Source organism: Haliotis rubra, unplaced genomic scaffold (genome assembly GCF_003918875.1).
Source record: "Haliotis rubra isolate DU_JTF1 unplaced genomic scaffold, ASM391887v1 Scf450, whole genome shotgun sequence".
Lineage (NCBI taxonomy): Eukaryota > Metazoa > Mollusca > Gastropoda > Lepetellida > Haliotidae > Haliotis > Haliotis rubra.
The window spans coordinates 120,018-146,292 of NW_025767136.1; the positions used below are offsets into that span (position 1 = coordinate 120,018).

Here is a 26,275-nt window from a genome sequence, read left to right on the forward strand (position 1 = left end):
ACTGAGTTCAATATAACGAGTCATTTAGCTCACTATAACTGAACTGGAAAGTGACATGGATATGCTATCTATGCAAATTGTGTCTTTTCGTGAAATGTTTGCGATGTAGAGCAAATACACTAACAAAACAACCATGTGTTATTTAACAGGGCGTAGTATATATAATAAATTTACAACCATGACAACGATTTGAAGTCATGCCAATTCTGACATGTAAATAAACTTGAAATAATGAGTACTGATTATAAGTTAACTTCATGTCCTGTCAGCGTGTAATTAAGCTTCTTTCCTAAAACAAAGGAAAATCTCAGTAATTTCCCACATCACGCTTACCGACTTGTATTTTGCTCTTGTTTGTTTTATTATGTGTTATTTGAAAAATTATACTTATCAAGAAAGGTATTACCGTACTTAGGTCACCAATTGTATTGTAGGTGAACAAATATCCTCTCGAAATGATGCTGCACGTATATTGAGAATCTTGAACTTTATAAGACCGTAACTTGAGTAAACAACTTAACGTAAAATATTGATGTGTTTGCTTGTCTGTACTAAGGAAAGCAATATTCCTTTTATTCTATGTTCTAGTGAAAATGGTTCACCATCCATGTCATGTTATACTGTGTCACATCATAGAGTGGGTAAGGTTTTACGCCGCTTTTAGCAATATTCCAGCAATATCTCGCGTGGGAGACCAGAAACGGACTTTACACATGGTACCCATATGGGGTATCAAACCTTGTGTTCAGCGTGACGGGCGGGCGCTTTAACCACTAGGCTACCCCACATCACAGTAGACCATTCTAGTTGACACTTAGGGCAGTATTTATTTTATGTCTTTCACGGACCCAACGTGATCTAAGTTTGGTCGGTTTTAAATATAAAAAAAAGAAAGAAAAGACGACAGAGCCATCAGTAACCTTTATTCTGCTATATTTTGCCTGTTTAGCCGTGGCTATGGGAAATCTGCATCTGGTGGAAAAGAAAAGAACTGTTTTAAAAAATTATTTATTCTGTTTTCTTTGGTATTCAAGATATTGTCAAATCTGTGGATTTCGAATTCATAACACGGAGTAAAAGCGACAGAGAACAACAAAGAACATGAGCAGAGAACATTAGAATAGATTCTATCTGATGTTACCTTTACAAACTTCACACCTCTTTTCTCTTTAATGTGATAGCGTAATGAATGAAACCTTTGTGCGTTTAATTACTTGCAACAACATAAATTATCTAAAACCATTAACTACATTCCTCTCCACTGTATTAAAACTAAGAAGTAAATTCACTACTACAACTAATTGACCCTGTATTCCAATCGTTATCCTATATCCAGCATGTATGTATTCTTTATATTTGCTCTATGTTGTATTATGGGCCAATGGCCTACATTACTGAAATAAAATGTCTGTCTGTCTGTCTGTCTGTCTGTCTGTCTGTTTGTCTGTAATGGATGAAATGCAAAGAACGAATAAAGTTAATACTTAGCCTTTTAGCCTTCATGATATTTTTCACTTGTCCTCTACCTACAGCCGTCCTCCCAGCACTGACACAGGAACGAAGTAATTGAATGAGCACTTGGTAGGTCCTAAGGTCGCGTCTGGGGAAGTATTAAAACATTTTTTAAATTTTCGGGTCCTCTGCCAAAGTACAGTGGGTCGGGCGATGGGAAACATAAATATAAAAAAATGTAGCCTTTATACAGAACACTACGGTTATACCGAACTCAAAAGGACCACTAGTTTAAGTTCGTATTGCGTATGTCGACAAAAATAGACTGCAGGTGGCCAGGACCAAACATACAATTCGTTATATCCGTCAGTTCGTCTTATGTATGGTGCAGGTATGATTTGTCTTTGAGTGGACCTGTTCGAATGAACTTATGTTTGAAACTTGATTTTCATCACATTCGCAGACAGCTTGCATACATTTAGCAGTGTTCCAGCAATATAATGGCAAGGGACACCAGAAATGGGCTCCACACATTGTATCAATGTGGTAAATCGAACCCGGGTCTTCAGCGTGACGAGCGAACGCTTTAACCACTGGCCTACACCACCGCCGCTGACCCATGGTTGAATTTCTGATTTATATGTATATACTGTACCGATGTGGGGAATCGAACCCGGGTCTTCAGTGTGACGTGCGAACGCTTTAACCTCTAGGCCCCTGTGTACCCAGATGACAGCTACCTGGTACATAGCAATAGTTGATGACTCATTAATGATGAGCCATTGAAACAATAAAATTGTAAAGAAGAGTGTCGCTGTATGAATGTATCGCTGTCTTCCTGTTTTATAAGCTTGTACCTGCAGGTATCGGCTGACTACAATGGCTTCCCTCTGGGTGGGACAAGTCGATATGTGACGTATGCTATGGTCTTCAACATTCTCTCACAATCGGTCTCTAGTTTGCAATTTATAAAATGACATAAATATTCAGCCATAAAAACTTTTCGTTTCTGATATCAGGGTTATTATCACTTCCTGGATGAACATGCACCGAAACTCACTTCAACTTCGAAAATACTTTCTCCAGTTGAGATGCATTACGGACGCTCCAGCCGGGTATGTGATTAAGAGTTATCTCCCCTTGGTCACATCGGTCTTCGATTCCTAATTTCTCTCTCTTTTTATATATACCTGTGACTACTTCGTGCATGAATAGTGAGTGAATTCAGCAATACTCCAGCAATATCACGACGGGGGGCACAAGAAATGGGCTTCATCCATGTGGGGAATCGGGTCATTAGCGTGACGAGCGAACGCTATAACCACTAGGCTACCCCCTTGTACATGAATAACCAAATGCCTTCTGTCACATGACGTCGATGACCCAGATGGCCAATAAAAACCCGGAACTTGGACAATCATATTTTTTTAGTTTTGAAGAGGAATGATGAATTCCGTGATATCCAAATCCGACTTCGTCACGTCAGAGGCAATAACATGAAATCCTTTAGTCAAATGTCATTTAACATTTATTTCATATAAATTAGAAGCCATTTATAATGACAATGCTAACTAAATGTTATACAAAATAAATGCTTCACCACGACGCATGTACAATAAATGACAAAATAGTTCTCAAAATGTAAATATTGAAGCATCTGTTAGTAGACATGTACATCTAGGCCGGTGAGAAATTGTCACACGAACGGGCTGCCACGACAGCCAATCATAATTCAACTACGGCTATTTCATAAGCATGTGCCGATCACTATCAAATAGTGACTGAGTATGGTTTTACGCCGTTTCTAGCAATATTCCAGCAACATTACGGCGGGGGACACCAGAATTGGGCTTCAAACATTGTATTCATGTGGGGAATCGAACCCGGTCTTTGGCGTAACGAGCGAACGCTTTCACCTCTGGGCTACCCGCCGCTCCACTATCAAATAGTGATGATACCAGGTGTTTTCGGAAAGCTGAGCATACCCTGAGCATACTTCAACACATGCAAAGTCAAGGCAACAGCATACCCGAAAAATACCCGGAACGACCCAAAACAGCATCACACACCATTGTCGGACACAGATGTTTGGAAATATAAAAATTTGGAAATATAAACACACAGGTATAACATAGCTTCAAATCATGCCGAAACACCTTTGTTTATATAAAAACTGGATTAAAACAAAATAGCAATATATTTCTTGTGAACTTTCCCATTTGTTAATTAAGGGGTCTTCTGGCAACGAGGGACATGATGTTCAGGGGATAAAGTCCCGTTAGTCGTATCTGCACGGACAAAATGTCACCAAATTTTCCAACTTAAAACAAGTAAGATCATCATAAGCTGAACATGAATGAGTAAACGTTCAAATACAAATACTGACTTGACAAGCCGACGAGTCAATGTTTGAAGTGCATAGATCATCTTTGGACGGACGTCTTGACGTATGCGTCTGGCAATGTGTAAATGCTGATTATTTTCACAGTGATTTTTATGTACGAAAACCTACTGCTGCAACTTTCGTATCATAAAATATTTGTTCAGCAAAATTTCTCGTCGCTTCAAATATTTTGTCGGTGCTTAAAAATATTTTCACGCTATTTCAATTATTTCCTCGTTTCCTCGAGTATTTTCTCATTACTTCGATTATTTCCTCGTTTCCTCGAGTATTTTCTCGTTATTTCAAGCTTCTTTCAAAACTTGAAATTTCGATTAATTTCTGGTTATTTATTTTTTTGAAAGAAACCTGAAGCAACAAGCAAATACTCGAAGCAACGAAAAAATAATTCGAACCAAGAGAAAATACACGAGGCAACGAATACTTACACGAAATTTCAAGTTTTTAAAAGAACCTTGAAGTAAGAAGCAAAAAACTTGAAATTTCAATTTAAAAAAAATCAAAATAACGAGAAACTTCGCTGAAAAATGTAGCAGCATTAGACTTTCATAGTTATGCATAGAATAGGAATGGACCACTCATATGAGTATCAAGGAAATTATGTTAAATAAATACAACACGAACAAGCATTGTATACCAATGCTACAATGCCGTCAAATTCAAGATCATGATGAATTGTACCCTGCACATGCAAAACCATGTTTGTTTCAATTTGTTGTTGAATAACCTTTAACAAAATTGAAATCGTTTATTTTAAGCATAAAGTGCTGTAAACAAATATGGTGAATATGATATCATTATTTTATTATGGATTCACTGTATTTTGTTTTACGTCGCAGTCACAATATTCAAGTTGTTGGACGGCAGTCTGTAAATAATCGAGAACGGACCAGGCAATCCAGTGATTGATATCATGAGCATCGATCTGCGCAGTTTGGGAAGATGGCACCAAGCATCTACCTAGTCAGCGTGCCTGACCTACCGATCACGTTAGTCGCCCCTAATGACAAGTATGGATTGCTGAAGACCAATTCTAACTAGATCTTCATTGGGCTTATGTTGTGGAGGAAAGCAACAAGATATCAAAGACGAAAGTGCTTGTATGATGTGGTTAACATACACATTTAACTTAAGATGCTGCATAACAGGGCCTGTAAGTCTCGCGAGGCGCTACTTCCGGTAATAAACTGGTTCCCGGCTCCCTATGCGCTCGCCATTTTGCGATATGCGAGACGGGACCAAGCTTACTTCCGGTACCAGATTTGCGGTGACAAGAGTATATTCTGGTTCCAAATTGCGCGATATATAATATGACTTTACTAGACCGGACAAAGTATACAACCATTCTTGGCTGTCACAGCTGTTGACAGTCGTAATAGTTGGCTAATTTGGGGATGGTTAGATCGGAAATTTGTTATTCCTGCAAGGATCATCGGTTCCTCGGGGATGGTTAGATCGGAAATTTGTTATTCCTGCAAGGATTATCGGTTCCTCACTGTCAACTGACAATCATGAGACCATTCGAAGAAGTATGAAACGTTGTTTGTCACCGGAAGTACTAAGGTCTCGCGAAGTTCCGTGACCTACTTGCGGACCCTATAACATCATGACTTGGCCACTCTGCGGCCTGAATTGGAATTACCGTGCTGGGCCCGTTTCACAAAGCTGTTGTAGCGCTACGACTGTCGTAAGTCTATATTGCAGGGCCTAGATTTTCGAAGCTCTCTTAGCGCTAAGATAGTCGTAACTGCCATACATTAACATTAACGTACGACGATCTTAGCGCTAAGAGAGCTTCGAAAACCTAGGCCCTGTACAGGAGGTACGACAGTCGTAACGCTACGAAAGCTTTGTGAAACGCGGCCCTGATCAGCATGAAGGGACGGAGATGAAGAATATGAGGAAAGTCGTAAAGAAGGAGACACGTAATGGGGAATGGAAGGAGATCGGAGGCTGTTGGATTGGGGGTACCAAGGATATGACCAGGTACATATGTAGAGTGGGTCACGTGGGGGAGATCATTCCGAAATGCATGGGTAGGTAAAAAGAAATGAATAGTCTCGTGGTGAAGGTCATTCAAAAATGGACAATTACATACATGAAGAGGTCATAACAAACGAACAGTTACCTGGTGAAGGTCATTCTGAAATGGACAATCCCATGCATGGGGAGATTGTAAAGAACGAATAGTCACGTGGTGAAGGTCATTCTGAAATGGACAATCCCATGCATGGGGAGATTGTAAACAACGAATAGTCACGTGGTGAAGGTCATTCAGAGATGGACAATCACATGCATGGGGAGATTGTAAACAACGAATAGTCACGTGGCGAAGGTCATTCAGAGATGGACAATCACGTGCATTTGGCGGAAATTCGGGAGATTGTCGTAAAAAAGAGTACTATAGGGTAAACGTCATAAAAGTGATACATTGTAGGGACATTTTGTACACGCGTGGGGAAGGATATTGGAAGCTCTAAGTTATATTTCAATGCTGTCAGTGGAATCTATATGAAATGATAATTCACAAACAATGTACAATTCACAAAGTTGGCAGATATGGTTGGAGATTCTGAACGTCACAATATCACAAATATGCTTTGAGAATGTTCTGTGGTGGCAAACAATATGGTTGAAATTATTATGTTATGTGCTCTCTGACTGCACTTTCCAATGTTGCCTTGCACGAAACGGCTTTTTGTAAAGCGGCATTCTATCAACCTGTATTCGAAAGGTGTTGTTAGAGTGCACAGTCACGAAAACTGTTAATACACAGGTTACTAAGAGCAATGGCTTTCGTGAATACAATCACAAATCAAGTTAAACGGAACTTAATAAAGACAGATCCTGCAAATGAATCTTAAATTGTTGCATACTCGAACTAATGAAACAAATTCAGTCAAATGTATTTTGATCATAATGTTGAAGACAGAGCTAACAATAATACTACTATATTTCAACAATTGAGCCGCCAAAAACTCATCAATATGGACGAAATCGTCCGCATAAGCACATGCTGTTCTGTGTTGGCAAGATCGTAGACGTTGACGTACAATAGACCAAGGATGCGGCGAAATGGGTGGGGGATGGTACTGTGGAAACAACAGGTTGATTGTCTTGATGGCATGTTGTGGCTCATTCAGGAAAATTAATGATTATCTTTCCAAATACCAACTATGTCACAAAAACCTGAACATATTGATTAAATTGACATGCGAGTCGTGATATATACTCCCCTTCTCATGTTTAAGATTCACCAATATGGTTTTAGGGGCCAATAATTGTATAGTAAACATAACCTATCCAGGTCCCTCTTTTGATAATGAATAAATCGCCGGATGTAATCGCAATCATTCATAAATCCATAACCACATTTGGTCAATGACATTAAACTTTCTTTTTTTTTAAATGGTGATAAAAATAACAAATTAACAAAAGCAGTTCAAACAAAATGGCCGCCCCTTTCAAGAATCATTCAAAATGTAAAGGCATTTCGATTACGTGGTTTTTTTTGTTACCTCGTCTACATTGGCGTGATGTAAATGACACGTGACATTCGTATGTTGGTAAGAGTCGTGTACACAGTGCTTGCAATCCTCACCGAGAAATACATCATATAATCCTGTATACTCATATACTATTTTCGAAAGGAAGATCTCAGTTTTACCGAGAAGTTCCGAATGGCCACGACACAATTATCATGACGGAAGTTACCGAGTGTTGTTAACGCCTCAGACATGTTCCCGGTAATGTAATGTCATACGATAGTAATTTCAAACGACAAAAGATCGAACCTGACAGTGTTTTGAACATTTCGACATGGAACCAACGCCAGCATTCTTTTACCATTTCGATGAAAGTAAAAACACGCTACAGAAAAGACCTAGAGCGTTCGTGACCCACTCATATTATTCCGGTCTTCTTGGAGATTACGGAACGGGGCGAGTGGTGACGAATGGGCGCTGGCTAAGGGTGACTATAGATCGCGGAGTGACAGGAAAGTTCTCAAATTCGAAACACACACAACAAACTACAGAAAGACGTCTACAGGTATTGCGTTTTGTATGATCGAAGTACATTCTCAAAGGGAAAGATATACCTAATATTAACCACTGCCTAAACATTAGGTAGTTGGGGCACGTCAATATTGGATAAACGATTTCTCAGGGAAGATGCCGTTAATGAGGTTTACACAACCAGGATTTAAAAAAAAAGTGAACAAAATGATGATTGTGTCGAATATTGGTTGATTGTAGAGCTCTACTCTGTGACAAGTCGTTTATGTCTTCTTGACATTTCTTGTCTTCCCGATGTGAATCTGGTAGTCGTTCAGAAGCCTTTGCTCTTTCAAACATCTCTTCCAGTCCTGACAAATGACACAGATAACACTAATCATAATAATCCAATAGGAAAACAATGATACTTTGCACCAAATTGACGACAACCCTCCATCATCCAGACTCGACATGTGTTCAATTGTCAAAATGCTGTTATTGAAAAGCTGGATAATCGAGAATGTTGAAGCATGCCATGTAACGGTATAAGAAAGTATCTCCCGAAATAGCACAATATTTGAACAGGGATACCTTTTCTTTGACTGTGGAGTTGATATGTATATTCGCTACATATTTCAGCATGCTCTTTCAGCAAGTTTCAGCACTTCAGCTATCAGTAATGCTATACAAAACAGTGTTGATTATCATGCAGCTATTGCCACAAACACAAGATTCTGAAACAACACCCTGTTGGTAAATAAGCACTATATCCATGACATGTCTTCCTGCACACAACCAAGGAAGCACTAGCGTTGATTATGTTGGGGGATTGTGCTATCCATGAATTACCTATGAACAGCTTTCAAGTAAGTTCCCAGACCTGGTGAGGTGATCGAAATAGCAACGGTCGTTCATCTCTAGGGTACATGGGCTGCACAATTCACGCTGGAATCCTCTCAATGCCTTTCAGGTTCTCAGTTGAGATTTGATTATGACACATGGCAATTAATTGCCAATAAGAACAGCACTGTCATTTAGCATATGCGCTGTCTTGTTCTCATGTGCGATATTCACATAGTTTCACGACATATGTTCCGTAGATATCCATATATATATATATATGTTGTAGCTTCTCGCACGTATAATGTGTTTCACAAGAGTTGACATGACACGATGTACATGTTGAAGTAATGTTTCTTATACGTCTCTCTATAGGTCATGTCACAAGATGTAAATGTTTAAGTGATGGTTCTGTAGGTCTCAGGTATGTAGCGTCACACTATGTAAATGTTGAAGTCCTGCTACAATATTGTCTTAGGTATCCTTCTACAGGTCTCGTCACACGATGTAAATGTTGAAGTTCTCCTGCCTGAAGCAGAGCTGGGCCTCCTGCAGGATCCGCAGCCTTGGTCCCATTGGGATCCCTATGCTCTGCAGACGGTCCTCTGTCATGTAGGGTAACTCTATCATGCCGATGTGTTCGTTTGAGAAGTTCTTCGCATATCTCTGAAGGGAAAACCAGAAGCATTAAAGTGGTTACCTGTGTTGTTTCTCTGCTTTTAAGTGAGTGATTAGTTTTTCGCCTGTCGTTAGGAAGAACGTCGACTCATGTAGTACCCATGTGGGGAATCGTGATATGACGAGCAACGCAATAATGATAAGCACTGCTTTGCATTACCTCGTTAGGAAGAACGTCGATTCATGTAGTACCCACAACAATAATGATAAGCAGATTCGAACCCACAACTAGCAGATTCTGACATATATAAGGGATACAACTGCGTGGCCTTAGATCACATTTTTATTGCAAAATAATCAATAGGGGGGAAAAGTGATATATCATAACATTCCTGGAATCGAGCCTATTTCTTCTGATGTGTAAACAATACAACATTAGTATTGAGTGAGTCAGCGAATGAGTGCGTGAGTATGGTTTTACGCCGCTCTTTGCAATGTCCCAACAAAATCAAAGGGAGAAACAGCAGAAATGGGCTTCACACACCGAGTCCATGAACGGAACCGATCGGGATTTTCGGCGTGACGATCGGCTATCCGATCGCCCCGTGATACTTTAAATAGCAGTTTTATTAATAATCGGAGTTTCATACTTACTTCGTAACCTAGTTTCTGTAAAAATATTTCTAACAGTGGAGGTTCCTGGCCAAAGAATCTGAAAAATAATTTAGTTTAGACATTGAATCATTGATAGATCAAATATTTCAACATAGGTCCTGTTTATGATACTGAAATCCATTACAGCATATAGGTTTTAACACAGCTTTTGTAGAATGGGGAAAAAAGTCATCAAATAGGAACATCAAAGACAATGTCTCATTTGTAAACAAGTCACAATAGGAATATGTTCTTTTCATCTTAATATCAAATCAATCTGTTTATCTGCCCCGAGAATGAGCAAGAAAATGAACGTGGCTTCAAATCAAATTGGCCTTTCTAAGTAGAAATGTCTAATCTAACTACTTCACTTCGTGAATAACATGAGCATGAAATCATGCTGGCCGACCGCGAATTTGGGATCGCGACCGCCATTTCGATTCCAACTCATCAGCAGCAGATCCTGGGACGCAAGGGAAGGAAACACAATGTTGGGCAATACATACTGCCTAGTTAGGGACGTGACAAGTGAACATTTTAACCACTTGGGTATCTAGCCAGTCCACCAAACTGACTAACATTAAGTTTCCGAGCCCATTTCACAAAGCAATCGTAGTGCTACGACTGTCGTAAGTCTATGTTAAAGTATGGGAGATCCGGTCACCTTAGTGCTACGACTGTCGTAAGTCTATGTTAAAGTATGGGAGATACGGTCACCTTAGCGCTACGACTGTCGTAAGTCTATGTTAAAGTATGGGAGATACGGTCACCTTAGCTCTACGACTGTCGTAAGTCTACGTTAAAGTATGGGAGATACGGTCACCTTAGCTCTACGACTGTCGTAAGTCTATGTTAAAGTATGGGAGTTACGATAATCTTAGCGCTACGACTGTCGTAAGTCTATGTTAAAGTATGGGAGTTACGATCATCTTAGCGCTACGACTGTCGTAAGTCTATGTTAAAGTATGGGAGATACGGTCACCATAGCGCTACGACCGCTTTGTGGAATGGGGCCCAGATATATAAAATCAAATCCAAATGGAGCCAAGAACAATGCATAATTTAAGTTGGAGCACAGTAGACTTGTGAAATCATTTTAAATATCAGAATGTCAAAGACACCGCCTGTTACGGCGGTCGGAATGACCCTTACTTGGTAAGTTTGTTAACCCGCTTCGGGTTGGTCAGTGAAGGAATCCACCCCCTGAACCGCTCAAAGTCAGTGACGTTGTTGTTGAAAGGTGTATTGTTGAGGTTGTGTACATGTTGCTGTTGACGTAGTTCACGTAGTTCTTTCTTAACTGTGTCCATCTCGTGGGTCAAGGACGTCTGGTTTCGTAGCTCCGACGACAGGTGCGCCACGCTCCGCGCCAACGTCACCACGTGGGATTCAAGTTTCTGGAAGCGTCGCTGGATTGCTCTGAAAACACATGTAATGAGTAAGTGAGTGAGTTGATATTCAACGTCACATCGGCAATATCTCAGCCATATCGTGACGACACATGTAATGGTTAACCCTACGGTATCGAAGTGCATGCCTGTCTCGAAGTAGGCTTTCTAATTTACATCATACTCTTATATCCCGGAACGAAAGTACTTATTTCATTTAACTATATATTTAAATACCAAAAAATCACTTTTGAATGAACGAGTGAACGTGTGCTGTATATCATAGACAGGTCAAAGCACTCTGTTAACAAATGAGTCTAGAATACAAAAAAGTGATTAATAGTATGAACAACCCATCAATCAATCCCTTCCTGATAGTATGACATCAAACCCCCTAAATTCTCATACCCAGTCTACTCTCACGGCCAAGGGGAATAGTCAAAGATGACATATCTGTTATAAATACACGGCCGTCACGTTGAAGACCCGGGTTCGATTCCCAACATGGGTACATATGTGAAGCCTTTTCTGGTGTCCCCCGCTGATATTGCTGGAATCTTGCTAAAAAACTAAACTCTCACCCACTCACTCACTCATTCACTTTAAAAAAGTCAATGTCATTTAGAACCATTTAGAACTACTGACACTAACTTTCTCCGTGAACATCTTGATTTTTGTTAAACATCTTGAATGCAAATAACAGGCGTCATAACTGCCGCCGACTACAACGGTACAAAGACTTACTTGATATCCCGGGAGTAGTTCCTATGCGAGGCGCTGGACCGGAAGCGCTTCCCTCTGTTGATGGAGCTGGTGTCTGAGCTCCCGATGCTCCACCTCCTTCTGAAGGAGGTCCTGGGGATGTCCGCCCCCGCCTGACGGAGGACCTGATGGTACACGGACTCCAGCCCCTGCAGCTTCTGTCGGAGAGCCCTGGCGTCCTTGGGTGAGATGTTGTCGTTGTCTGTGAACTGTTCACTCTCAGGATCCACCATCAACATCGTGTTCTCCACGTCGAAGGACAAATTACTCTCGTTACCAGACTCTCGCAGATCCTCCAGACTGTGGGCTTGGACTGAAGGATTTAAAATGTCACGAGGAAAATGTAAAGGAACCTCTTTAAACTATTCATCCTACAGTGATTTGATTGTACTCAACTAATATGCTTCCGTGAGTGCGATATCGTTATTGTGGGTAAACCGCAGTTGTACATGCAGGTCTACAGGCTGTGATAACTCGCTGCGCCTAACAGGCTGCAAGAGTTGAATATTCCCCAGGGAGTTGAGTTGGTTAAAAGAATGTCAGAAAAAAAAACATGCGTTGATCAAGGGAGCACTCAAGCGCTTTGAGCATGTACTAGTTGCGTGGATATGAGCGCTATATAAATATCCTATCCTATCCTATCATACACCAAGCACTACTACATGTAATGAACGATAAGGGCCAGTGAGGTAGCCTAGTGGCTAAACGTCTGCTAGTCACGCCAAAGACCAAAATACAATTCCCCACATGGAAACAATGAGTCATGCCCATATCTGGTGTTTCCATCGGTGATATTGTTGGAACATTGCCAAAGCGGCATAAAGCTATACTCATTCACTAATAAACGATAAGAATAATGTACATAATCATGTTCCAAATCCACTCACCGAAGCTTGTTCAGAGTGGTACTTTAATAACCCCCAACAATGGATCAGCGCGCACTATAATTTCATTCTCAACTCCCTGGGGAGTATGTATGCAGCCAGGCATTGCACTATAATGATCCTTCGATCCTCACAAGTAGAGGGAGATTGGAGGGTATACCCTCCCCGAAATATCTACAAGTATAATTTATTTCAACAAAACGAATATCCCACTTAAGAAAGAAAGGGACAAACCCGTTCCATACTGAGAAGAGGGCGTAAGAAATCAAGTTGGTCGCTGATGAGTCAAATTTGGAACAGTACACATGTCTACCATAAAACTTCTGAAAGGTTCACTGAGGCATTTAATGCCATCAAAGAACCCTTCAGCAAGAGTCATAAGACGTCTTCGCAGAAAGTGCATGCTCAATTATACCTCGGAAACTGCGAAATGCTTGGGCGCCTAAAATTGTTTGACATAAATAAAAAGTTTAGGATCTCTAATGTCACACAGTCTTGTGAGTAGTTTTTGGGTGCCTTGACATTCAAAATTGTAACAAAGCCAAAATGTGAGAAAAGATAAGAAATATGCAATATTTAAATACAGTGAATGTAGTAAAAAAATTGGGGAAATTTGAAGATATTTTAGTATCCAAAATCAAGGTATGATATTATATCTTCAAACACGATGAATTATGTTGGTGTAGACTATCCGGATAAGAAAGTATACACTTGAAAATTTGTCAAACATGGGCGTATACGTCTTTTTGTCCGGCAGTTTGAAACAATTTCTCACCTCTGGTAAGATTGGTCCTAGTTCTGTGGTGTTGCCTGGGTGTTGGGTTCACCCTGGGTGCCTTCTTGCCATGCCTACTGACGCCCATCATGTCAATCTGACTACTGGACGCCCTGAGGTCTCGCTTGTCGAACACAGACCCGGGTCTGGCTGTGGATGACAGGAGATCGGGCGTCTTGGGTGGGGACACGTTACTGGCGCTGTAGGATCGGCTGTACTTGGAGAGGGGCTCAAGGCCTCCCCTAGGGGTTGAGTCGGGGGACAGGGGAGGAAGGGGAGGGGTCACAGAGCGGGAAGAAGACTCGCTTGCATAGTCAAATATACTCTCTGCGGCCCCTATATGATATTGACCGCTTTCATCATCGCTATCAACAAAACCCTGGTTCACGTGAGGAGACGGGTTTGTTTCTGAGAGTCTGGAAGGATGAATTTTATGCTGGGAAGAATGTTCGGCTTGAAAATGTCTTTGAGCTGCAATATTAGTCCGTGGGGATATTTCCGGCGGTATTCTATTTGGCACAGGATTAGTCCTAGAAAACACACTATTTTCATCATTTTTCCGTTGTACCTGGTTTAATCTGGAAAACACGTTATTGTTTTCACTGTCACCAATCCTTTGCACCGAAAGCCTTTGCTCTAATGACCTCGCAATGTCCTGTTCATGACGGCTGTCTGTCGTCTGCCTGTTGCTTGACGACCCTTGACCTTGTGTAGCACTTGAAGGACGACTTCCGGGTTGTTCTGGATATTTGGCAGAGGGTCCCAGTGCCTGTTCTGACAAAGCGTCCAGGTTTTTGTCGGCAGTGTCGTCTCTGACTTCGTCGTTGTCATCGTCATCTTCTTCTGGTTTAAACGTGCTGAAGCCGGTGTTCTTTTCCAGAGAAGGAGCTTGAATTTGACCCTGACTGTTGACCTTGAGTACTTGAACTTTGACCTGTAGGGCTAATTCTGACAGTGGTACTCAACTGGTCCAGGCTTGACTTTCGTTGTTTATGCTGTTGTTCCTGATGTTGTTGTTGTTGCTGCTGCTGCTGTTGCTTTTGCTGTTGATACTGCTGAAGATGTTCCTGTTGCTTTTCTTTCTGTGTTGGTCCTAATGCAAATACCCCCTGAATACAAAACGTAATTAGTCATGTAAGGGTTTATACGATCAACCGATATGGGCGCATCAACGCAATGAATTTTCGGGATGATATATTCATACCTGTCTCACGTTTTTATGTCTCGTCGCTGCGAATAGCTGCAAAATTGCTGATGCGGCGATAAGCAATACTCACTCACTCACCCCCGTAATTACTCATGTCACGACAAAACTGACACAATTGGGTTCATTTGAAAAATACAAATAAACATCACACAAATAAATCTGAAATACATTGTACATCGTTTTCAGTGACGTTTCTGAGACGGGTATTGCATATATGTCTCTCTTGGGGATGGAAGCTCTGTATAGTTGAAGTTTGATTTGTTGATCTGATGAGTTCTATCACGAATCCATTCTCGATAATCCAGTGTTTCATATTAAAAATGCCTATGGTGAAATAGTTACCACTCCATTTGAGCATAATATAAAAATAATCAACCATTCAGTTTACGATATCATTTTGTAGACATTTTGTAAGTTACTTATACCAGAGGTGAGATGTGGCCTCAAACAGCGATTTATTCCAGGCATGTATCAAAGAGACACAACATAAACTGAAGTACACACTCAGCATTTGACCAAACATTTTCCAAAGCTATCAAGACGTTCCAGGCTTAAACCAGTAGCTTAAACACTGCAAACTTAAGGTTAAAATATCTAGGTTACCCACAAGAAATGCATCACCAATGAATCACTAAGTACTGTTTACCATCAAATATTTGTGTTGTTGTTGTGTTTGTTTGTTGTTTAAGGCGGCACTAGGCAATATTCCAGCTATATTTGCGATCTGCAAATAATCAAGTCTCAACTAGACAATCCAGTGATTAACATCATGAGTATCGATCTATGCAATTGGAATACGATGACATGTGTCAACCAAGTCAGCGAGCCTAACCACCCGATCCCGTTAGTCTCCTGTTACCACAAGCATGGGTTGCTGAAGACCAGTTCTAACCCGGATCTTCAAAATGTTGGTGTAAAAACTTGACAAGAGTACTCACGTAGTAGGAGTTCTGTGGGTTCTGTGACGCCGGCTGGTTGCTGGCGGGTCTCCACTCTGGGGCTCCATACAGTCGGTTCCAGGCAGAGCGGAGGTCATCCCCGCCCACTTTAACTGGACGGGCACTGGACACACTGGTCATGGAAAAACTGGACATTAATCATGAATCTCTTTGTATTCAAACAGCAATCTAGCTTTCTAACTGCAGCTGAAAATCACACCAATAGACGCAAATGAATTCGTATTTATGCCATCGCCCTTGTGGCGAGTTCGGTTCGGCTGAGGCAATCTAGACTTGCCATTCATTCTAGACTTCAGTGGCGGTGGGGTAGCCTAATGGTTAAAGCGTTCGCTCGTCACGTTGAAGACCCTAGTTTGAATCCTCAAATGGTTACAATGTGTGAAGCCGATTTCAGGGATCCCCCGTCGTTATATTGCTTAAATATTGCTGAAAGCGGCGTAAAACTAAACTCACTCTCTCACTAAACTTCAGTTGGGCTGCTCATGGATATGTAGACAGACATACCGGTGTTTGCAAACGAGTAAGTAATTGAGAATGGTTTTGTGTCGCCCAAACAATATTACAGGAAATATCACGGCGGGATACACAAGAATATTTGCTACTACTAACCGAGGCGGCTAACGCCCATGTGGGGAATCGAACCCAGGCCTTTGGCGTGACGAGTGAACGCAAACAGCTAGGCTACCTCACAGCTCCTGTTAGTACAAAGAGCGGGCATACTCCACCCTACCGAAACAGAGAACCCGTCGTCCTGATTTGACAGGCTTGGGTATTTCAATATTTTCTGCATTCCAATCCTTTAGGGTCGGAGAGGTTGAATGCTGAATCATGCATGCAGCTTGACTTACCCTTGTTTGACAGTTTGCTCGTCGGGAGTGAAGGCTGGATTCTCGTACTGTTGGCGGGGAGAAGGGGTCGGCTTAGGGTAGGGAGGAGGGAGTTTGGCCTTGCTGTTGTCGATGATGCTGTCTACCCGGGAACCAAGGCGTCTCTCGGAGGGTTTGGAAGGCTGGATGGGAATTTTGAAAATGTTGGTTAAAATATCGTTAAATCTGTTAAATGGGCCGTAATCGAGCTTGAAACACTTCTTCCAAAAGTTAAAAGTTCCATCATTAAATGGGAAAGTGTGAGTTGGGTTTATGGTAGAACCGTATTTTTCGTGTATTTCGGAGAATGACGTAGGTCGTGCACATTCACCGTGAAATTTGCAAGACTTCTGCAAGCATAGGCATGGTGCCGGCAAACCATGGATTCAAACCCATGATCAGCGGATCCTGCGTCATCTGAGGTGAAATGAAACCATTGCAGTCAAGACTATCGCATTTATATATATGCATGTGCGTCTGTGGGTGGCTATTTGTATTTGTGGGGGATAGGCTATTTGTCCTATTGACCCCTTCTTGTCACTCTTTGTTTTATCCCCGTATTGCCGAGCGGCAGGCTAGAGTAACAATAACTACCATATCTTAGTATGGAGCGGCCTTGTGATCGAACCCCAAGGTGCCGCTCTCCGGCCCTGACTCTCTTAGGTTTGTCATTGAAATTCTGATAAGGAAACATGCAGCTAAATTTATGAATAACGAATTCTGGTTTATCGCATTTAACGACTTTTCGATGTAGATTCTTACACTGTTATCAAGCTGGAGCAACAACAACCAAACTTTGATTAACTCCAGTCTGAGAATCTGCAGAAGTTGTTATATATAAAGCTGTAAGTTTTTCTTTTCACGCATCAACTTCTAAAAAGCCATAAAACAGTTATTAAGATTCTGATTAAGTAATTGTTTATAGTAAGACAGGTCGGTGTGAGACATTAACTGATATACTGACCACATAACCCACAGGCTGACCATGGAACCTCCCCTGTTGGTTGTAGCCTGACGGCCCCGGCCCAGGGTAGGACCCCCTGTAGTACCCACTGTTGACGGTCTCGTCGTACCCTCGGGGTGTGGGGGCAGGGGGCACGAGCAGCTCACCTTCCTCGTGCTGTAGAAGCAAAAAAACACAGTGAACATGGCCTTTGTCCTCCAATACCCGAATTGTGTCCAAATGAGTGAGCCCGTCGTGATGTTGCTGAAATATTGCTAAAAGAGGCGTAAAACCATTCACTCACTCCCACATGAGTGAGTGAATGAGAACGTCTTTACGTCGCTTTTAGCAATATTACAGCAAATATCACGGTCGGGGACACCAGAAATGGGCTTCACACAATGTGTCCATGTGGGGAATCGAACCCGGGTCTTCGGCGTGACGAGCGAACGCCTTAACCACTAGGCTACCCTACCGACCGTCCGTGAGACAGACTAGGAGCCAATGAACGCCATAAACTGCAGGTGCATTTAATAGTGAAATGTTTGATTTCGGAGTGAAATGGTAGATTTCAATGAGATAGACCTGAGGTCACGAAGAGACAGCTGTACCTGAGGGGCGGGTCTAGCGGCATGGGGTTTGTTGTCAATCAGATTTTTCAATCTATCCTCCACACTCACGGGAGGGTTAAAGTGACCTTGATGCTGCAATAATAATGATAATAATAATAGTCAATCACAAAACAACAACAACAGTAATGATTAAAGAATATCAACATAACCATGAAGATTATTGAACTAAGAATAACTATCTCCTATTTGATATTTAGTACTGTCCGTATTTTATTCTGTGTTTACCATGTAAAATAGTAACAAAGTTTTCTGACTTCATCTTACCACGCGGCGGTGGACACTTATGTCCTGATGTTATAAAAGAAATACTCTTACCTTTGCACAGTTATAACAATAACAGGTTAGCATTGATCTTTGTTTATCTATTTTTATTATAAACCATGTTTCCAAAGCAAATTAATAAAAAAAATTACCAAGTGTTCCCAATATTACACAAATCATAAAATAAGTTATACAATTAGTGAAAACATTTTTCATGCTTCTATAATTTTATTATTCTCTTTGTCTATTCACCTTCATACAGCGAGAGTTTGGAGAAGATAAACACATAAAATGAAACGGATGGCCCCACGTCTTTCGTCTAATGAACGTGGAATATTAAAAAGAAATTAAAAGAAGCGTCAGTATAATCCCTACGACGCGATGTCAGTGCATTCGTGACCAACTCGTGTTATTCCGGGACAAGCCGAATAGCGAGTTTACGGAAAGGAGCGAGTGGTGACGAATGGATGTCAGTGGTCAGTGAATGTACAGCTCCTCGGCATCACATACATCTCTACCTGTGCGTTATACTGGCCTCCCGAGCTCCACGCACTGACAGCCTGAGGGGGTCTGTCCTGCCCTGCACGACCCCCCTCCCAGTTGGCATGTCCCTGCCCCCTCGATGTTGGGAGGAAGGGGTTGCCAGACATGAACTGGCGTCTCTCCTCCACGCCGAACTGCGACACGCCATTGCTGCTCAACTCCGTCGTCGACTGAAACGATCACAGTCCATCAGTGTTCGTATTTCTGTTCACAGTTACAGAGCTCCACTCCACATTAAAAGGTATACTTCAGAAACTGCCACCTGTTTAAACAATGTCGGTTATTGAGAGTATGCTTGCCTCTGCGAATCAGACGACTCTCTTAACCGCAAAGTTCGATCATTTTCCATTTCATCCCACATCTCTTTCAAAGCTTCATTTGCAACAATATCAAGACCGTCAAATAAATAAATAAATAAATAAATAAATAAATAAATAAATAAATAAATAAATAAATAAATAAATAAATAAATAAATAAATAAATAAATAAATAAATAAATAAATAAATAAATAAATAAATAAATAAATAAATAAATAAATAAATAAATAAATAAAATGGTATGCTTAACATATGCAGATTTTACGAGAGCTTCCAGCTATTGTGATTTCGCAACTTACAACTATATTTTGAGCTGAGGCCGGGCGTGGTTGTTCTGCCTCATCCCTTCCTATCATCCCCGGGATGCCTGCAGCAGGGATGGGGACGCCGAAAGCTGACCTCCGCTGTGGTGGAAGGGGCTTCTCTGAAATAGCAATCAGGCCACTGTCCATCAATGTGAACATGGAAATATTAGCAGCTCGTAATAAAATCAGTGTCAACTAATGGCATATAAGTAACAAAACTTTATGCTCTGTCTTACCCTTTTTAATGGGTGGGGGCTGCCCTCGATTCTGCCCCCCTTCCACTGAAAGCCTCCCCGGCATGTTGAGCCAGGGAGCGTTGTCTGATTCCTGTTTCGGGGAACTCAGTCCTCCGTCTCCCTCGGAGCGGTGGCCGTACCCACTCTGGAACAGAATATATAAACCTTGGATAACTCGAAGTACAGTTACACACTGTTGTGTCGAAGTTGAAACGACGTACGTAAATTCTTCGAGTTACCCACATTTCCACGCTCCATGTTAACACACAACCACAAAGAGATGACAAAATTAGGTACACCCAGCGATCGAGCTATTACTTCGAGATAACTGAAAATTCGACACATCAAAGTTTGCCTAAACGGTGTTTGAGTGTACTTCGAGTTATCCCACGTTCAACACAACCGCAAATAGGGGACTAAATGTGGAATTCGCAAGGACAGGGTTTTTACTTCGAGAAAACCGAAAATTCGACACAACGGTGTTTGACTGTTTATAACTATCACAAATCACCGTTCTGCATGTAAAACAAACATTGCTATCTGATCTTCTCATTGTAGGGTAATCGTCAGAATAGGCATAAAAACATCAGACTAATGAATACTTAGCTAATACGAAATATATTCCTTTAATTATATAGGTCGTTACTGAGAGGTCACGCAGATAATAAGAGATACAAGCAGTCAGAATACATCGCATTCTCAGCTTCTAAATGTGCAGTATAGCTGCATTAGGGATGAATCAGCTTAGCTGCATCAGGGATGAATCAGTATAGCTGCATCAGGGATGAATCAGTATAGCTGGGGTGTTTTGGGTTGCTTTTTTCTCATATACTCCAATTTTTCACTTTTCACTGTTTTTCACAGTCGTTGTCTATTAATTCATTTTCACAAAAGCATTCAGACAGTTTTACAAAATATTTAACAGCACATTCCCCAGCTGTTAATCACACTGCCAACACCGTAGCCTATATAGGTGACGCTTCAATGATGAGTCCTAGTTTCATTGCATTTCAGTCATAACTGTTTTGAGTAAATGTGTGTTGAAAAGGTAGTTTGCCATTTGGGGGCGAATTAAATCAACAAAACAGATATTTTTGTAGATATATTAGGAGAGAATTAGCCATGTGTGTGTAAACAGGAAAACAATTGTTGCCGCCTATTTTCTGGCATTAAATAGTCTTTACCGTCCTTGTACTTACATCATAATTCTTTCTAATGTTACCGAGTAACACAAGCGTCGACCTTAAGTCCCCATTTGCTAAATCTGAAACATAATGAAGTTAGTACATAATCGTGTACATGTAAATCGAAACAAACTCACCAATCATTTTTAGAGTGAGTGAGTGAACTGGTTTTAAGCCATTGGATTAGTATTGGGGTATATCTTCCACTATTAGTTTAAATTGTGTGTAAAGTCCTCGGTAACCCAGGCCAGATATTTAACTTTGGTGAAGTAACGGGTTTTTTTGTTTCTTATTGCATAACACCGCAATATGGCGGCGGTCTTAAAAAATTGAGTCTGGACCCGACAATCTAGTGATTGACATCATGAGCATCGATTTACGGAATTGAGATTACGACATGTGTCAACCAAGTCAGCGAGTCTGACCACCCGATCCCGTTAGTCACCGCCTTAAACAGGCATGTGTTGCCGAAGACCAATTCTAACCCGGATCTTCACGGGTTGGTGAAACAACGAGGACAGGTGCGGTATTGAAATACCGGGGATCATACCACGGCTTCTGGTAAACAACTGTGCACTGCTAATTGAAACGCCCTTAAGCGCTGTGGTACCCATGTCCCCAATTAAGAAAACAAAATAAACAACATATTAATCAACGTATTTCTTCTTATGCAGGGTAAACCAACGCCATATCATTGATGTGCACATAGATAATCTCAGCCTTGACTCTTTTGATATCAAACATATCGACACCAATCGATAACAAACTAAATCTCAGGAAATACGCTGTGGTGTTACTGGATTTCCTGACTGACTGTTGGTTGTGTTTACATGCCGATGTTGTACGGTAGTGCCGCTGTGCGGTGCCATTGAAATGATTCCCCATGTACATTGTGTGAGTTGTGGATGGTCTTCGGCAGGACAGGAAGTGCTTATAGTGTCTGTGAACAGCTGGTGTCATCCATTCATTTACTCCAACAACCGTTTTATATTCTATTTATCGTCCAAAATAATTCCTACAGATTTCTCAGTTTGCAAAAGGTACTTGTCATTCTTTTTGAGCGTACAGAATACAGAGAATACAGCTGACACGCTTCAGTGGCAACGATAATAATGATGTCATTTGAGTGTGACGTCATTTGTGTGTGACGTCATAGTGACCGATGACACTCCAACCCCCTATCACCACCCTGGTTTGTAAAGTATCGTGAAACGATTTATTGAAGCTGTACGTGGCATCGCTTTATCTCACCGAAGTGATAATCCCCTCGGAAGCCAGTTTTAGGTAATCCAGCTTATTTCATTATTCAGCAGTGATGTAAACAGCAGGCTAATGGTACGTATACATTGGCACTCTAGTAATGTGCTATTCAGTTCAAAAACGTTGGCTTAACCGGGTTATCTGGTTATTGCTTAACATATCTTATACTGTCTAACATTCATTTTATAGTACTGACTGACTGAGTTTAGTTTTACGCCGCTTTTAGCAATATTCCAGCAATATCACTGCGGGGGACACCAGAAATAGGCTTCACACATTGTGCCCATGTGGGGAATCGAACCCGGGTCTTCGGCGTGACGAGCCAACGCTTTAACCACTAGGCTACCCCACCGCCCCTCATTTTTTATAGTAGATAAACGTAGCCGGATCTCTTAAAACTGTTACACTTGAATAAGACGTATATTAAATTTTAAGATTGATGGATATACAAAACATTATTCGTGACATATATTTTGAAAAGCTTCCCATACAATCTACACACGAACATAAAATAGTACTCCGTCTCCAAATAGATAAATGTCTGGGCATTGATTCATCTTATTCTCTGGGTACACATCTAGTCTAAATAGTTTGTATGTAGATATTTAAATATCTTACCTTCAGCATCTAGTCCAGCGGTGTCCACCTGCCTGTCAGCTAGAAACGATAGACACCGGTATAGGTTGACCAGCACCTCCGATCTGGTCAGCGAACGGTCAGTCTCAGCTCCTGGCACCGGTGCTCGTTCTGAAGAAATATGTAAAGATGAAGATCGTGATGAATACTGAAACAAGTTCTTAATTATCTCTTCATTGCGTCGTAGGAAAATGTAACTAAAGCAAAACAAGCTGATCAAAATAGAAAAATCGATAAAACTGAGGTAATTCATGTATACAACTCAACATCATATCCGGAGATGACATGTCTCTCATTGCATGGCCCTAACCTAAGCAATACAACGTAAGCGATACAATCACATACTTTCTGAATTGTGTTTCCAAAGTTAAAAAGGTTTAAATTTATACCTACGAATGTTTGAGTCAACGAATTATAGCGAAATGTGGGTTCTTCCCGTTTTCAATAACAGCAGTTGAAAACATTTTGGGATGAGACCTTTTCACCCGTACAGTTTGTAACGGCACCAAAGCAACCCTGTCTGTCTTGAAAGGTGCTTTGGTTTCTACAGTTACATGTATTAACAACGGGGAGAGTTCTATGGATATATACAACTTATTTATCATTAATTTGAGCGACGTTTCGGTGTAGCTACTAACACCGTTATCAAGCAAGTGATTAGTGTTTGTAGTTACACCAAAATGTCGCACATATTAAAAATATATAACTGGTATATCCATTGAACTATCCCCGTTGTTCATCACACCAACTGGGGCAGTGGGGTAGACTAGTGTTTAAAGCGTTGGCTCGTCACGCCGAAGACCCGGGTTCGAATCCCCACATAGGTACAACGTGTGAAGCCCATTTCTGGTGTCCCCCGCCGTGATGTTGCTGGAATATTGCTAAAAACGGCGTAAAGCCAAACTCAATCAGTCATCACACCAACTTCTAAATGCCACTCAAAGAGGTTACCGAGTTATTAACATCGTATTGTAACATCACCAAATACTAACTTAAAGTAACTTTCAGTTTCCAGTGAGTGACATATACTGAGAGAAACAAATAAAGGAACACATAAATTCAAGCGTTCCTGTAATATTTTCCAGTTTTCATCACCTGCTTTGAATAGCGCTGTGGGAGGAGATCTTAGAATGAATAAAGAAACATTGCCTTGAAGTGGCGTTCCCTTATTTGTTTCCCTCAGTATATATATTTAAAACAGATTTATTGACGTTTTTAAATGTTGGTAGGTTAGAGTAAAGGCAAGACATTTGATAGATAACTCTGTTTATATTTTAATGAGGCGACGTTTCGGTCTACAGTCATCTACGTTTATAACGAACACTCTTCTTCCACGAACTGTTTTTAAAACGAGCTAAAAGTATAGATCCCTTTGAGTTCGTTATAACCGTATCTTACTGAAGATCCTTACCGTTGTCAAGCAAGACTGATTTGTAATAGGGCCAGTATCGGAACATCGCATCACAATAGAATAAATACGCTGTCATCCATGAAATATCTCGAATGAACTGACATTTACTTAAACCTTGAGCATATAGGAAATAGACCGTTACCTGTTGTTCTTTTGGCGCAACTACCGTGAACCACGTCCTCGCCACGATATTGACAAACAACATACAGGCAACATCTAGAGGTCAAAGGTTGTACCAACATACCTACCGTAGAGTCGGTTCTATATTTCACCTGTCTAATTACCTTTTTGTTAATTAGCCATTTACCTGACAGGTAAGTTATTGCCTAGTAACGTAGCAGTCAGTACCTTATCACAGTGGGATGACAGCGGTCTAGACAGCGTCTAGACAATGACGTTAAGGGGATCATGCGGGTGAGAACACACATTGTTGTCGTAACTCACGGTCACTTTCTGATGAAAGGGAATCATTTCTAACCCCTGCCCTCTCCTTTCTTTGTGTATTCTGAGCTATATATGTATCACAATACACAATAGATTTTAGAAAGTGGTGAAATGTAACGAATGTTTACTTGGGGTTAAACCATCTTTGTAAAGTAAAGATTCTAGCGCAATACTGAGTTTCATACTTCGAACCAACGCTCTGTGAGCAGAATCAGGCACCCAGTTGCCAGCATAAATGTCAGCAATGTAATTCACTCATCCACCAAAGTTGCCGCTTTGGAAAGTGTAATCCCAAAATAATATTAGTTATAAATGAATTGGTCAAAACAAGAATTACTATTAATTCTCTTTGCCAAATATTCTTTCACCAATTTTATAGTCTTTTATTCACATTTTCACACTTTCCCTGTGAAACGCATGGTGATTCCGGTGTTTAATAGGTCTCTAGACCCTGTGCATTGTTGTGCATCTTGAAAAACACCCTCTTTTAAAATATGGGATTCGAACCCATACACATCGCCAGCATAGAAAGTCAGCAATGTAATCCACTCAACCACCGAGGTCTCACTTGGAGAGTGAAATCTCGGAAATGATATTTTTTATATGAATTAGTCAAAAAACATAATTTACTATTGATTCACCGCTATATATATTCCTCCACGAATTCAGGTATTTGCACCCTTTTCCCTGTGAGACCCATGGTGCTACCAGTGTTTAATAGGTCTCTAGACCATATGCATAGTTGTTCCTACACATCGTAAAAATCGTTCTCTTCTGTTCGTCTACTCTCGTTTATTCGTTATTTGAGCACTCTTTGGCCATAATAAATCATCATTTTCCATGAAAAGACCATCAATAAATCAGAAATGTCCTAAATAATTTATCACAAAATCGAATCAGAGACTGTGATGGACTTAGCATGCATCCGGAAAACACGAGCACCTTTGCACCATTCATATCCAAAACTTCCAAATCAATACATGAACAACGAATAATCAAATCCATACAAATGTGCATATAAACATGACACGTGCAATATTATTATCGCCCAAATATAATGTCCATACCTTGTAACTTGCCAATATCATCACCCCGTCAGCGCGCTTGCACGTGCGTTGGTAGTGTTAGCTCGTCTGACTCGACACCCGCTAACTCAGAACATGTTTTCCCTGGAAACTAATTTTTATGAGAATGGTCCCTTCTCTCGTGAAAGTATGTACAAAATTCGTATGCTTAAACTCAACATAATCCTATGAGGGCCATTAACACAACAAAATTCCAAAGTTTATTTGCGTATTTA

At 40.9% G+C, this 26,275-nt stretch overlaps 1 protein-coding gene and 1 long non-coding RNA gene across 2 annotated transcripts in view; one reads left to right on the top strand and one right to left on the bottom strand.

Moving 5' to 3' along the window:
* Positions 1-5,951: 5,951 nt before the first annotated feature.
* Positions 5,952-6,099, top strand: LOC124289878. The gene is made up of 2 exons (XR_006901778.1): positions 5,952-5,990; positions 6,057-6,099. It is a non-coding gene; the product is annotated as an uncharacterized LOC124289878 (long non-coding RNA).
* A 484-nt stretch (positions 6,100-6,583) lies between these two features.
* The window catches only part of LOC124289877, a 54,294-nt gene continuing 34,602 nt past the window's right edge, over positions 6,584-26,275 (bottom strand). Inside the window, 15 exon segments of the mRNA XM_046726551.1 lie at positions 6,584-9,354; positions 9,961-10,018; positions 11,113-11,379; positions 12,093-12,423; positions 13,770-14,620; positions 14,622-14,878; positions 15,915-16,062; positions 16,784-16,944; positions 17,766-17,921; positions 18,356-18,448; positions 19,156-19,350; positions 19,799-19,923; positions 20,041-20,185; positions 21,240-21,304; positions 23,103-23,231. Coding sequence (XP_046582507.1) covers positions 9,187-9,354; positions 9,961-10,018; positions 11,113-11,379; positions 12,093-12,423; positions 13,770-14,620; positions 14,622-14,878; positions 15,915-16,062; positions 16,784-16,944; positions 17,766-17,921; positions 18,356-18,448; positions 19,156-19,350; positions 19,799-19,923; positions 20,041-20,185; positions 21,240-21,304; positions 23,103-23,231 — 3,149 coding nt within the window. The 3' untranslated portion in view covers positions 6,584-9,186.